The 15,223-nt window shown below is 41.2% G+C and overlaps 1 protein-coding gene across 1 annotated transcript in view; it reads right to left on the bottom strand.

Annotated features, from left to right (window-relative positions):
* Window positions 1–747: 747 nt before the first annotated feature.
* The window catches only part of LOC137278388 (arrestin domain-containing protein 3-like), a 39,585-nt gene continuing 25,109 nt past the window's right edge, over window positions 748–15,223 (bottom strand). The window contains exons 3-7 of the mRNA XM_067810683.1: window positions 13,021–13,244; window positions 11,945–12,127; window positions 2,962–3,141; window positions 2,103–2,316; window positions 748–979 (exon numbers count right to left, since the gene is read on the bottom strand). Of these exons, the coding sequence (XP_067666784.1) occupies window positions 831–979; window positions 2,103–2,316; window positions 2,962–3,141; window positions 11,945–12,127; window positions 13,021–13,244 (950 nt within the window). The 3' untranslated portion in view covers window positions 748–830. The remainder of the gene's footprint in view (window positions 980–2,102; window positions 2,317–2,961; window positions 3,142–11,944; window positions 12,128–13,020; window positions 13,245–15,223) is intronic.

The following is a 15,223-nucleotide window of genomic DNA, read 5'->3' as shown; positions in this document are numbered from 1 at the left end:
GCAAAATGGAATATGACCTACTTTTTTGAATGGTGTACACACACACACATACACACACACACACACACACACGGACATATTACCTTTTTTCATATGCATTGACACTGACAAGGGGTATGCTTGCAAAATGGAATATGACCTACGAAACTCATCTGTAACAGACAGCGTGTGACCGGGCCTAAAGTAATAAGTGACGTACACAATTGTCATCATGAGAGTGTTCGTTACGAACGAAGTTTACTGTATCTCACTATTTGTCTGGAATAAATGCCAGTTCACATGCGACCTTATTGTCCTGACAAACAATATCTAGAGAGGCAGCGATTGCCTAGAGGTGAACAGAGCATCTTACGAGAAAATAACGATGAGGCGACGGAACTGACAGGAAGTTCTTCACGTAACAACTGCTTTGGCATTGCTTCTGATGTTAGGAGATTGTTCAACGTCAATAAACAGCCAAATTTCTGCAGAACTGTTCTGACAAAGCATCTTTTTCGAGCCTAGATTTGACTTCCCCATGTGGTTCCGTCAATCACCTTTTTCTCATTCTACCAGGAATTTCATTGCTTGGTATGTGTTTGCTCATTGTAAGCCAGCAATCACTTAACCCTTTTCTCGTTAAGAATGATTAAACATATTAAAAAGTCATATTGAAAATAACCTTCGGTGACGTGCAGGGTATGAATGTTCCGAAAATTAAACCTAGCTGTCGGCGTTTCACATGATCATTTTTTAAACTTAACTAAAGTGATATCAGCCTCTTTTTGAGGAAACAGTAGAACATCGTGTTGAAAATTCCGAATATACCCGACTAACCCCGAGTGGTCGTTCTACTCATCGGTGTCATCCTTTGTGTGGTCGGCCATATCGTAGTATGCGTACATTGGGGTGAAGACGAGGTCGCCTTGGGTGTAGTCGGTGTCGTCCTTGTCTTTAATGTTGACACGGCCGAAAACACACTCCTCGTAGCTAGGTGGCGCTGTGTGAGAAAAGAAACAGAACCAAATAGTACATTCCTTACAATATCACTTCTCATTCTCTTGCCACACAAGTCACTTGTCATATCTTCTTACGAACCTCTGTTCTTGTAAGGCCATATTTCTCATAAAATTCCCTAGCGGTTAAACAAAATATAACACGAATTATCTCCCCTTTTTAACCCAATCAGAACACGTGTTACGTCCAACCTGACTAATGAAAGAAAATGTGGGGACACAAATAGCCTTTATCTGCCGGGGACATGTGCTGATGCAACGCACAAGAATCTAGTGGCTGGCTTGTCCGTGTCAATGAGCGCTATGGAGACACCGTTGATCCGGCCATTACAAAACTGAGTTCTGTCTAGATGAAAGATTTGCGTATCGCGCTGGGGAAGAGTTTCAAGTTTTCCCGAAGCATTCGGAAATTACCAGTTTTTCAAACAACGTCGCTGATCGCACAACTAAATCTGAGCGCAACGATCAAGAATCTCGCACCATGAAAGGGTCGTATTAGAACAGACGTTCGTAGGAAGGTATGATTTGTAACCTCCGTGGGAAGAGGATGATAACTTCTATGCCTGAAGTTCATCTCTTATATTAATAGCGGTGATTCTTAGAATTATAAGACATATCACGAATCAATATCAAATGACGATGCCCATTGTTCACACAAGTAGCCAGCTTTTCCTGCAACATCGCTGTCTTCCGTCATAAACACATGGAAAGGGTGAGTGAGTTTACACCACACTCAACAATATTCCAGTCATATGGCGGCAGTCTGTAAATAATCGAGTCTGGACCAGACAATCCAGGGACCAACAGCATGAGCATAGATCTGTGCAATTAAGAACCGATGACATGTGCCAACCAAGTCAGCGAGCCTCAATACCCGATCCCGTTAGTCGCCTGTTACAACAAGCATAGTCGCATTTTATGGCAAGCATGTGTTGCTGAAGGCCTATTCTAGCCCGAGACCTTCACGGGTCTATGCAAAGCAAGTACAAGCACGTCACTACTTTGTATCGTGCAGGTTACACATTTTACAAGATCATGACTAACAGGAATTCCTTTACAACGACATTCGACGTCAACGACACAGGACAGTAATACTGCAACGCTTACATTGCTGTATGAGTTTGGTTTTCTTTGCTTTCGCTGCCGCTTCTGCCACTGTGTCTTTGGTTGAGAATGGTGTATAGTAGGGTGGTGGTTCAATAGGTAGGGGGTGGGGCATGAAGGTCCCGGGGGTGGGCCCACACATGGGGATGGTACCGATGATGATCTCCTTGTCGAACTCTATGGCGTCACAATTACATCCGTCAGTCTCGCAGATGAACTGTAACACAAAACCATACACGCATCTCACATTTTTTTACAATTTCCCCGTCTCGCACTTCAGTAGTATTTAAATATAAATGTATTACAGGATGAATCCCGTCTTAGTGATGAACTACTATAGCAGAAGACTATGAATATATGGTACGGTGAATCCTCTCTTACAGATGAACCATAACTGAAGACTTCAAATTTAGTGTACGGTGAAGCCCTCCATATAGATGAACTATGACAAAAGACTAATAGTATAAATATATTGCATAGTGAATCCTGTCTTAGTGATGAACTACTATAGCAGAAGACTATGAATATATGGTACGGTGAATCCTCTCTTACAGATGAACCATAACTGGAGACTTCAAATTTAGTGTACGGTGAAGCCCTCCATATAGATGAACTATGACAAAAGACTAATAGTATAAATATATTGCATAGTGAATCCTGTCTTAGTGATGAACTACTATAGCAGAAGACTATGAATATATGGTACGGTGAATCCTCTCTTACAGATGAACCATAACTGGAGACTTCAAATTTAGTGTACGGTGAAGCCCTCCATATAGATGAACTATGACAAAAGACTAATAGTATAAATATATTGCATAGTGAATCCTGTCTTACACAGATGAACTACCACCACACTGACCTGTAATACATATTTGGTATCTATTATGCTGCAGCCTTTGAGGTGAGATGGGGGGAGAGGGGGGATGGTGAACGCTTCTGTCCAGATGTCTTCATTCCCCGAACTCAGTCGGTCATGTTTTAGCCTCGTTATCACTTTTTTCTCCTGGCGGGACTTCCGGTCCGCGTGATACGACATCACCTGGAGAGGCAAGATAATCGGGTCAGGCCAACATTTACTGGTGATCTCACCTTGATTTGGCCAGAAAAAATATCATTTACTGAACTCCAAGTAATTTGAACTGGGTTTCTTCCTTATTCAAAACAGTTTTAGAACAGACGTTCTTATAAATATGGCTGTTCTTAAATTTTACTACAGCAACAAAACCTTTTAGAGCGTCTGTGATCAGAAACCCAGTCATTCCGGATATTATCTTCCCCCTCTGCAATTCGGATATTTTACGTGGGTGTAGGTATTCTGGAATACAAAACCAGGAAGTCTGACAATAGACGAATCCGAGAACACGTTTTTGATAGTGGTCGCAACACCTTTAAATATAACTCATATGTCTAAATAAAACCGACAAATACAACTGGTCTCACAAAATTCTGTTTTGATGTCTAAACAATCTAAACTATCAGCATAGTTGGCAACAGGCGCTTTTGTTTGCCTATGACTCAAGATGTAACCTATGAGTAATTGATGCGCGCGACGTTAAACAGCAAACAAGCTGTGAGTAATACATAAATACTGATTTCATCGCAGACACACACATATGCATGAATGCATCCTTAAACTGCCTCGCACAATAGACACTTTCTTTAAAGATAACAAGACAATGTATTGCTGACGGAGAAAGAATGTCAACAAATATTCTCACGAGCCTTACGATAACCAACTGTGTCAGTCGTAGGGGGGCTGTGTAGATAAGCCGTTGCTCATCAGGCAAAGAACTCGGGTTCAGTTCTCCCCATGGGTACACCATCTCTGGTATTCCTCACCGTGATACTGCTGGAATATTGCTGGAAAGAGCAGAAACCATATTCCCTCCCTCTCTCGCCATGAATGCAAAATATCGTGTGTCAAGACGTAAAATATTCTTTAGTTGATCTCAACTTAGTTACATTCTTATGTACCCACCACGCTAAACCATCGTGTATTGACTGAGTATAGTTTTACGCCGCTTTTAGTAATATAACGCAATATCAACGCTGGGGACACCGGAAATGGTCTTCACACATTGTACTTAAGTCCGGCATTCTTTTAAGACACTTGAGGAATGGTGTCCTTCGGTTTAGAGAGCTAGCACGACCCGTGGAATATTTAGACAAAATGCATGAAACTATTTTGCTTTTGGCTTCTGCATGTCAAGACTCCAATCTGAACCCGCCGTATCATAATAGTTGACTGGTCTTTGTATATAACACATGCTTATGACATCATGAAAATATAATTTACAACGGACTTCATACAGATTTTCCATGGGGGTTGTGGATTTTATTTTAAACGTATGCGTTTACATAATAACAAATCTTGTAATCTATCTTCCCGAGAAACGTATATGTGTACTGACTGAAGATCACATAGGCGCTCGACACTGATATATTTATAAGTGTGACCTAAATATATAACATATAAGAAAGGTGTGACAGTAAATAGAAACAAACTGGCAGTCAGGCTCGCCTCGGCTCGGTTTCGGTCTGACAAACGCTTCTATCACTGTGACCGTTTGTGACCAATCAGAGACTCCCTCTACTATTTAGTGCAGGTTTGTAACCTGACATAATTTTGTTTACTTCCGGGCATATGTCATGACTTCGTACGAGAATGGACGGTAAAATTATTGAAAACTTTAAATGGAAATAGAATCACCACTGTTAGTGATACGCAAGGTACTTTACAGTGGTCAACAGAATGAGAATTGTGCATTTTTTTCAACGATCACAGCGATAAAAGTGTTTGTCAGACAGAAACCTAGGCGAGCCGGGCCGCCATTTTGTTTCGATTTACTGTCCCACCTTTCTTATATGTTACATATTTAGGTCATACTTATAAATACATCAGAGCCGAGCGCTGATGGAAGCACATTCTGTCTCAGATGTGTTATTTTTCCATCCCTCAGCCTTTTGAAACAGTTTGACGAGAAGACAGAATGTTCTGACGATCTAGTGTCTGGTGCTCTGCAAGGCAGCTGTTGGGTATGAGACAGGGGGTTACAACATCATATGGTAATACAATCCATCCCTCGATAACAACCGTGACACCATCATTTCAACATCACCTTGCCAGCAGAGCGTGACACGAGACTCTATTTTGAAGCTGGAAAAGCTTTCCATTTATCGGTGACATGATGTCTAGGTAGAAAGAATATCAGGTGTTATTGGACATGACATAGACTTGCACAAGTCTCTAAGGTAATAATTAAAAGTTAAATGAAATTTCTGAAAAATATAAATAACAGACCGGTTTTCCTAGACTTGCTAAAGTCTCTAAGGTAATAATTAACGGTTAAATGAAAATGCCTAAGCACTATAAACAGCACATTGACGTCCTTGAACTTGTACAGCTATCTTAGGTGATAATTAATATTTTTCATGAACATTTCTGAAAAGTAACAATAACAGACTTGTGTCTCCGTCCGCTTATCTAGACTTGATTCTGTAAAGCATAGAATTGCCGTATATTCATGGGTTTGGCATTCAGTGCAGACCTGAAGCAAACCTAGACGTTACAAAACAGGGTCTCGATCCGCAAATCACATACAGCCCTGCAGTTCCGTTAATCGTACAGTAAAAACTAGCATGAAGAATGTCCTCAATAACATATTGATTCTGGGGGAGGAGAGTATTAAGCACACTATAATTATGTTCACAACAGAAATGACCTGCCTTCCTCCAGCAGAAGATATTTTAACTCGACTGCTATAAGATTCGCCGATCTGACTACTTTGTCATGTTATGGGTTTAAAGTTTATATATTTTCATTGAGAGTCACAAATTAACTTCATTTTGAATACGCTCGAAGAAACTAACTTACTCTGTAAGAAATGCAACACCATTAGGCGAGAAATCTGAAAGATCTGTTTTCCCGCATGAGCGGTCATCTCATTGCTAACTTCCTGATGGAAGTTGACGTGTATCATGTATTGTAACTATGCACTGTGAATATCGAACTGCTTGATTTTGAATTTGGTGCTATGATATTTTCTGTTTTTAAACAATAATGTAATAACTATATGTGTTTATAAAATAACTCATTTGGACTTTGTACTTAAAATGTTTATGAATGCCGACTTGATCTCGTCGTGAATGGCTGAAATACAGCCGATGTAACTGCTACTATAAGAAATGTATGCAGATATATAAATAGTGTAAAGGAATATCCAAGAATTTGAATATCAGAATAAGCGAAATTTCACCGCTTCTGTTTGGCCTAAAATTAAAGATGTATATGTCAGGGTAGAGACTGCAATTTGGTAGAATCGGAGATCCTATCAGAAGAAATTGCAATCGGAGTCTCTACCAGCAGAGATTGAGATTGGAGTCTCTGGTGGTTGAGTCTCCGATCCTACCAGTAGAGATTGCTGTCAGAGTCTCTACTGGTAGAATCTCTGATCCTACTAGTACAAACTACAGAGTTTCCATCGAATTGTCAATTTCCAATTCAGCTGGTAGAAATGCTGATTTATCTGTGGGAATGATAATATGCATTGTACTCAGGTATGGACTATTTCCGGTTACAGATACATTTATTACAATATTCACACGTTTTTTCTTTAAAATGAAGATAGCAATAGTACTAAACTTTTTTGACGTACGTTAGTTGTGGTTGCGTGACACTTTGTACAACATTTTACTCCTTGATTTTTATAACATCTGTTAGTTATGCAGCTGCCCTTACAAGCACATACATGTGCCAGTTGTCTATTCTGGAAGGACGGGTGTAGGACAATTCCCCACTTGGACCTTACCCACCTAAGAATATTATTGCCTGGTCATTTCCCAACTTCACTGGAAAGCAGTGTTTATATCACGATAACTGATCATTACATCTGAATGAATTCGAACTTCCTACTTTTAACTGAGACCTTGAGATGTAGGAGCTGGGAGAATTAAAGACAACACGCATTTAACATCTCACTTTAAACAACAGGAAAATAGTAAATCACTAAGTTTTTCCTTGCAACTAAAAGATTAAACAACAACCTAAAAACTGGATTTTCCCTACAACCAACACCAGCATGTAAAGAAGGTGTGACATATTGTTTTATGTTTTCATCTTACAAAATATGAAAATAAATTTTGTTTTTCTAAATATTCACTGGCTTGCATAAGCGTAGGATTGCAATCTCTACTCTGATAGATTTGAGCTTCTACCGGTAGGGATTGTGATTGGATAGGCTATTTTATATAATCAGAGTCTCTACCAGCAGAGACTCCAGTTGCACTCTCTACTAGTAGGATCGGAGATCCTACCACTAGAGACTCCGATCGCAATCTCTACAGGTACAGACTCCGACCGCAATTTCTACTACTCCGATTCTACGAGATTGCAATCTATACCCTGACATATACATCTCAATAGCATTTAGTAATAGCCGTATATTTTCTATATTTTCCGTCGACAGTAACATTGAACCGTAGCATCGAGTGACATCGTGTGAGTCAAATAGTCGCAACATCACGCCATTGCGATGTTAGTTACACTGAAAGCTGTCAAAACCGGCATCTGTCCAATCCGGCAAGTTGTCAACACCAGCATAAAATACCAGTCCCATCCGTGTCTGTACATTTACAATCAGCTCTACAATCCGGAACATTGTCTTCACCGGACTATTTCTTCAGTCCAAATGAGTGCCGGTTTAGACAGCTTCCACTGTGAAACATCAGTGAAACTTAGCCATAGCGACATATTGCATGTAGTACATGCATTAAGTTAAAATGATATATTGCAATCGGATGCAATAGGTTTAAATGGCATATAGTGTACACCGCTGGCGGCAGTAAGTTGCAGCGACATGAAAGCCCAATTCCTCCAACCCATTAACTCGAGGAATTTCGCCATAGAATCCAAGGAACGTCTCAAGATAAACATCCGCGAAAGCGTGCCAGGCAAACTTCGCATGAGTTGAACTTTGTTAATGCATTTATGTCAGCTGATCAATCACGTAGTTCTGTTTTGTCAGGTATCAGTGATTGTAGATCCTCTTCCTTTGATGGAGGCAAGCACGTCTGTGACCCCGTCATACCTCTAAATAGAAGCTGGAAGAAACTAATTATCTGGTTTACGGATTAAAGAATTAGCGCATTACCCGCGTAGATAACAGGGCATGTATTTTGTCAGTTTAGAATACGTTACATGGACGATGTCATGGTACATGCACAGAACAGTCATAATAATAGAACATGACAGATTTATTACCCAGATGTTACCGAAACCTACTCCGAACGTTGTATAGTATTAGGTACAAAAGTTGATATTTATACACACAAGCGAATGAGCCGTTGTAGTCTTGTGAAGAAATTTGAAATGTATACAGGAACTTGCGAGCCCTGCATTTACTCGATACACTATTGATATAGTCTAATTCAGGACAGCCATCGTCCAAATATTTTCTTAGAGCTACTTAAGAGCTAGTTAGCTAATTATGAGCTGGTTCCTCTGTCTATGGCCATGTACTATGCAATATTGTGCCATGTACTGAACTGGTATCCATACACTCTAGTAATATTATGGGAACACTGCAAGTTTCATGTATAACAGAAGGTGAAGAGGCATATTTTTAAGGGTAAGGTTTAATGTCACGATATGAGTGATCAACAATTTGATAATGAAAATGGGGTCTTCTTTTGCGTGTAATCAATTTAATTTGATTTCTATTAAGCAGTATGACTCCTTGATGCTTAACGATTCACTTCACTGTTGGAGCCAGTCCTACATTACGTTCTACATCACATCGTATGTAAGCAGTTGGGCAATTTCACAGATTAGATGTACGCCATACAAGGAGCTTGGAGCAGCAGGTATCCGAGTTTGGATCACCTTGTGGTGCCTGCCTTATCTCCAGAAGGATATGTGCGTGCACTTACTGCAGATCTAGACATGACGCATGATGGCGGAAGAAGGCCGACTCACTTTTTGTCCGTTAACCACAGAACAACCTGTATCACATCTGGTGACTGATGTGTCAGTGTTGAACCTAAGCATATGTGTTTGGAAGATCTCCCCAGAACAGCTTGAGCGGCTGGCCATTTAAGTCTGACCTCCATTGAAACATTACCAGAAGTTCCAGATAAGAAGACTTAATTAGCATCAGCATTTAGCTAGAGTGACATATTCAGTACCGTTCACCAGAGACATAAACATCCCAGGTGACATGTAGATATTGCATTAAAAGCATTGTAAGCGACATCTAGATTAGAAGTATTCATTGTCAGTGATATTAGACAACAGCTATAGTTCACATAATATACTCACACGCATAAGAAACGCAAGTTGTTTTTTTTTATCCAAATCGGAAGACAAACTCGGGTCTTAGTGGACATGGGTTTTAGCCTTTAGTGAAGCCTGATGGTGTTATCAATAACTTTTGTTAATTTTCGTTTGAAAGGTCCGCGCAAAAAAATAATCAATAGAAGTAATCACCAAAACGCAACATGGCAATGAACGTGTGGGTATCATACACACACTTCTCTTGAAATCCTACATGCACGAATTGCCAGTATCGTAAGCGGGTATAATACTGCATAAACAGGTCTATTACTCCTTATACAAGAATACCACGCTTAACTCAAATTGAAAGAAACCAGGCTATCAGACGTTCAGAAGCTGGAGTGTATGTCTAACAACTCTACAAAGACCACAGATGACCTTCATCGGAGCTGTCGTCCAAAGGTCACAACACCTCGGCACGACTGACACATTACCCATCAACACCAGTGAGATCCGTCCTTGTCATCACATGTGACGTTAAATATTAAGTCACTCACTCACTCACTCACATCCCCTTTACCTTTCGAAAACTTAATGATGTCATCATTCTTGGTAGCCAATGGAATTTCGTCACTCATATTTTTGTGTAACTGACCTTGTTTGCATTCTTTGTCTTTAATATTGGAAATTACATACATACATGCTTTATACTTGACTTGCGTTTCTTTTGTGTGTGAGTATATATGGGCTATAGCTCGTAGCTCATTGTTAAATACACCATCGGAAGGATTTCGCTTTGATATTGATATCACAAGCGATGGGTGAGTGGGTTTAGTTTTACGCCGCTGTTAGCAATATCCCAGCAGTAACAGGGCGGGGGATATCGGAGGTGGGATTTCCACATTGTATCTATATGGGGAATCGAACCCCGCTTCTTGGGCGTGACGAGTGAACGCTTTAACCACTGGGCTACCCCAAAGCCCCTTATCACACATAAACTTTGACCGAAGCCATATGATTATGTCAAGCGATTTGACATCGAGTGAAACAAGTAGACACAGCATGGCATTCATAACTGGCTTGTAATCATAGTGGAGCAGCTGGGTAGCCTAGTGGTTAAAGCGTTTGCCCGTCACTCCGAATTCGATCCCACACATAGGGTATAATGTGTGAATGTGTGAAGTTCTGGTGTCCCTCTCCGTTATACTAAACTTACTCACTCACTCGTAGCCATGGTGATCTATTGCAGGTAGTCGACGGTATCACACTATAATGCTATATTGCACATTTTCGGCCGCAGTAAGTCACTGTGACACGAAAGCCTAATTCTTCCTATCCATGAACTCAATAGCATTCAAGGAACGTCTCAAGATAAACATCCGCAAACAGTTGCCAGACAAACCTCGCATGCGTTAAACCTTGTTAATGCATAAATGTCAGCTGATCAATCACGTAGTCCTGTTTTGTCAGGTTCTAAACTGTACCCATGACTGTAGTTGCTTGCATTTCATGCACATGAACACGTATGTGCTCCTGTCAGACCCGAATAGAAGCTACTTGTACCCATGGCAGAACTAATTATCTGGTATATGGCTTGGGGAATTAGCAAATTATACGCGCAGATAACATCACATATTTTTGCAGTTCAGGATAGCAATACAGCATTTGGATACCTGCATGAGAGCAGAATGATAAACGTCTATTTTCATATTCATGCACACACTACTGCCATTGTGAGATTCAGCTGAAGTAGTGTCAAGTTTTTACATTCGTCTGAGTATATGGGTAAGGATTGTTTATGTTAAACGGTTCACTTTTATGTCGGGATCAGTCCTATATTACGTTCTTCATCACATCGTATATGAGCAGTTGGGCAGTTTCATAGATTAGATCTCTAATGAGTTTGGCCCAGCAGGTATCCGATTTTGTGGACCACCTTGCATTACCTGCCTGAAGGAAGTGTGCGTGTATTAATTGCAGGCGCTGTGATGGCAGCAGAAGGCTGTGTCCCACATGTTCAACATTAACCGCATAACATCATATAACAACATGACAGCCTGTCTCATATATCTGATGACTGTCAGTGTTGCAAAAACGTGTTTAGACTATGACCTTTGATGTGCAGCTCAATTGCATACCAATTTAAGCCCGATCTCTTGTGAACAGTACGTACTTTGCCCAAAACATGCACATCGTCAATAGCAGTTTGCCACAGCGACAGTAAAATCATAAGTACTACGAGGCCACAATGATCCAGAATCCTGATCTCCACAAGCAGACGGACGACCTACCAGTTTGAGTCTGATCTCCACAAGCAGATGGACGACCTACCAGTTTGGGTCTGATCTCCACAAGCAGATGGACAACCTACCAGTTTGAGTCTGATCTCCACAAGCAGATGGACAACCTATCAGTATGGGTCTGATCTCCACAAGCAGATGGACAACCTATCAGTATGGGTCTGATCTCCACAAGCAGATGGACGACCTACCAGTTTGGGCCTGATCTCCGCTGAGCAGTTGGACGACCCATCAGTTTAAGCCTGGTCTGCACAAGCAGATGGACGACCTACCAGTTTGAGCCTGATCTCCGCTGAGCAGTTGGACCACCGTGTATGGTTCTCGACTTCAGTGTACAGGAGAAGCACTTCTCCCGGAACGCATCCCCGGCAGTTGGTGCAGAAGATGGCGCTGTACCCCCCACACTTGCACAGCCAGCAGCCCGCGTTCACCTCCCCCTCACAACGGATTGGCTCCTGGGAAGGAAAGAATGTCAGAACATAAAGGCGCCCAATATCTATTAATAATGACTTATGAAAGGTAAACTGTATGTTCACATTTAACAACAATAGCTGCTACTAAATGAATTTTATAACACGTGACGATATCCAGATCTTCAAACTACAAGATCTTAAATGCATAGAAAGCAGCATGAAAAGCACCAGCTAATAGTTTACCAAATGGTCGTGTCGATAAGGACTGGATGTGTTTAATGGATGTAGAATTATTGCGACAAACAAATGATTATTTGGCATAACGGTGGGTGGTAAACAACTCGGAAACAAATTTCGGAGCTTGTCCCAGAATAGCACACTCGTGAATTTGTTCTGAGTTTTGAGTATGCATCTGAAGCCATCATTGTGTGGCTGTCATTGCCGTGAGCTGTGATACTACTTCATTGCTTTATAATACCTAGACCCCCAACATAACCACGCAGCGGATAGAGGGTCTGTTTGGAGTGGCGGTTCGAACCACGCTCCATACTAAATGACTCTGAATGTGCTACTTGTTGCTACCATACCTGATGCTAGGCTTTCAGGAGGTAAAACAAATAACTGGTTAGTCCGTAAATTGTCTGAACGAGCTATTCATGTTATAATTCGGGGTGGTGTTTAAGTGAACTTGCACTGTACACCAGGAAAATGGGTCAGAACAGAATGAATTTAGATTTACGCTTTTGTGCTCGTGTGAGGAATCGAATCCTGATATTTGGCGTGACGAACGAACGCCTTATCCACTCCGCTACCTGGTCAGAACAAGTATACCCAGCCCCACTCGAGTCGTCATTTACGTATAGTGATCTTGGAATCGACATCCCCATGACACCTCACTTCACCTAACGTCATCAACAAGGGATGTAGATTCTTACCGACGCCTTCGCCTCCTTGTTCAGGTCCAAGTTAGCTATCACAGTGAAGGCCTTCTTGCAGTGATGATCAAATTTCCAGGGTTTGTCGATGGTACCTTTCACCCAGTACCGGATGTAACCGTAGCTGCCCTCAAACGACGATGGTAACGTCGCTGGCAGCAGCAGATCGAAGGGAAAGGTGTGGTGGCCCGCCTGCAAGCAGTTTGTATCCTCCCCTCGCAAGTCTGGAATGGAACGATAATGCTGATTATAAAAACCTGTTTAGCAAACAAACAAACAAACAAACAAACAAACAAACGAGATGGGAATACTTTATGACAATATGGTTATGTCGTCAAGGAAGGAGAATAGTAATGCAAAACGATGCCAGTGTCATGACAAACCGAAAAGAATAAAAGAATGTACAACGTTTTGGCAATGGCATACAAGAAACAGTTATTTAATGACGATGATCGTTATGCGTGTATTATGGTTGTGTTCTAATTTAGACTTCATGTCTGCAGTGTTTCAACGACTGTTGAGTGAGTAAGGTTATTTTTGACGTTTTATGACCTATATAATGCTTTGGTCAAATCCAACTTTCAACTCTATACTTTCATTCGCCCGTCAGTATATATCAGTAAGTGCGATTGCTTTTAGGTTTGGATCCTGTGCGGGTCTCCCTCTAGGGGACAGACGTTTGACTTTTGGAGGAATTATCATGCAAGCTGTAGAAATGAGATTCCAAACCCGTTACTAAACCAGCTTGGTGGCTATGGTTGTCGACAACCTGCCCTACTTTATAGATGCGTCATATACTGATTATAACATTTGTCCTGTTGTTGCTTTGAAATGATGTATATTTCCCTCCCGCACGTTTTGCACATGCTACGCTCGTGTTGATTTTGAGTATACTAAGCAAAATGATACATATGTTCATAATCAAATGGTGAGTCAACCGTGAGGAGGTTCCTGTATCACAGTTTATCCAAGGCCAGAAGTCTCCGGAAATGTTTAGGCGAATGTGTTCAGCTTGGTAACGTTTTCAATACGCTTATAATGATTTGAACAAATCCAATTTTGAAGTGTATGTTTTCCCTCCAGGGACCTGCCTTTTACAGTGCGATTACTGTTCCATTTGAGCCGTAGCATAAAGTATGTTTGCGGTTAACGGAATTAACCGACTAGAACCGAAAGAATCCGGATGCAAGGAGGGACGCTACTCGCCAACCACGTATGTATTTATATCAAACAAATTTGGCGTTCTTTGTTTAGAGGCCACGAAAGTTAGGAAATGCCTTCATTCAACAGGGGATTTATGTCGGAGCTGTTTGTTGAAAGACTCTGTTTTGACGAGTTTTGAAAGAAGCAATATGTATCGGAACACTTAAACGTCATACCGAGGTGAGCTCTACCCCTACCTGTCAGCATCTTCACAGGTCAGCGGTCGTGATATGAATTGCAATGGGTAATTAGAACAGCTCAAGCCGCATGATTTAACCTGAACTGACTCACACTCGGGAAACCTCGACATGAGGTACTGGACTTTGTTTGGACTTAGCTATGGTACTTATCGACCAGAACATAAGTGAGAAAATTTAGCTTTTACGCCGCACTGTCTACAGCTGTATTGCAGCTGTCTGACAATAATCGAATCTGGGCCAGACAGTCCAGCGATAAACAGCATGGGCAACGATCCACGCAACTGAGATGAGATGACATGCGTCAACCACGTCAGCGAGCCTGATCATCCGATCCCGTTAGTCTCCTCCTAACCACAGGTATTATTGGTACCTGAAGATCAGTTTGAAGCCGGATCTCCATGGGTTATTGAAGATAAGAACGTTACACATTAAACTGACATTACACATACATCGACTTTTAGCTAATGCAGTCAGACACATCGAAGCGTTTGATTTTGTTTGAGCTGCATCCGTGGCAAGATCTGTGTTCTCGGTTTTGACTCACAGGTTAGCACTAATTTGAGCAAGATATTTTTATTTGTGTTTCACATCGCCTGACAGATTGCAATTTGACCGATTCGAAAATGGAGAGGTTTCGAAGTGTTTGTGATGGAGGAAGGCTGTAGGTAGAGGAAGAGGGAAACATTCTTCTTCCTTTAAAGAGTAAAGGACCCCTTCTAATGACAGCGGAGTCTATCCTTGTGGCATTAAACATTCAATCAAATTTCTGCATTAGTTGATCCCTGCACTTCAATGAGAGT

Source organism: Haliotis asinina, chromosome 3 (assembly GCF_037392515.1).
Source record: "Haliotis asinina isolate JCU_RB_2024 chromosome 3, JCU_Hal_asi_v2, whole genome shotgun sequence".
In the NCBI taxonomy this organism is placed as follows: Eukaryota; Metazoa; Mollusca; class Gastropoda; order Lepetellida; family Haliotidae; genus Haliotis; species Haliotis asinina.
The sequence above is the reverse complement of the archived record's forward strand: the minus strand, read 5'-3'. Positions and strand labels throughout refer to the sequence as shown.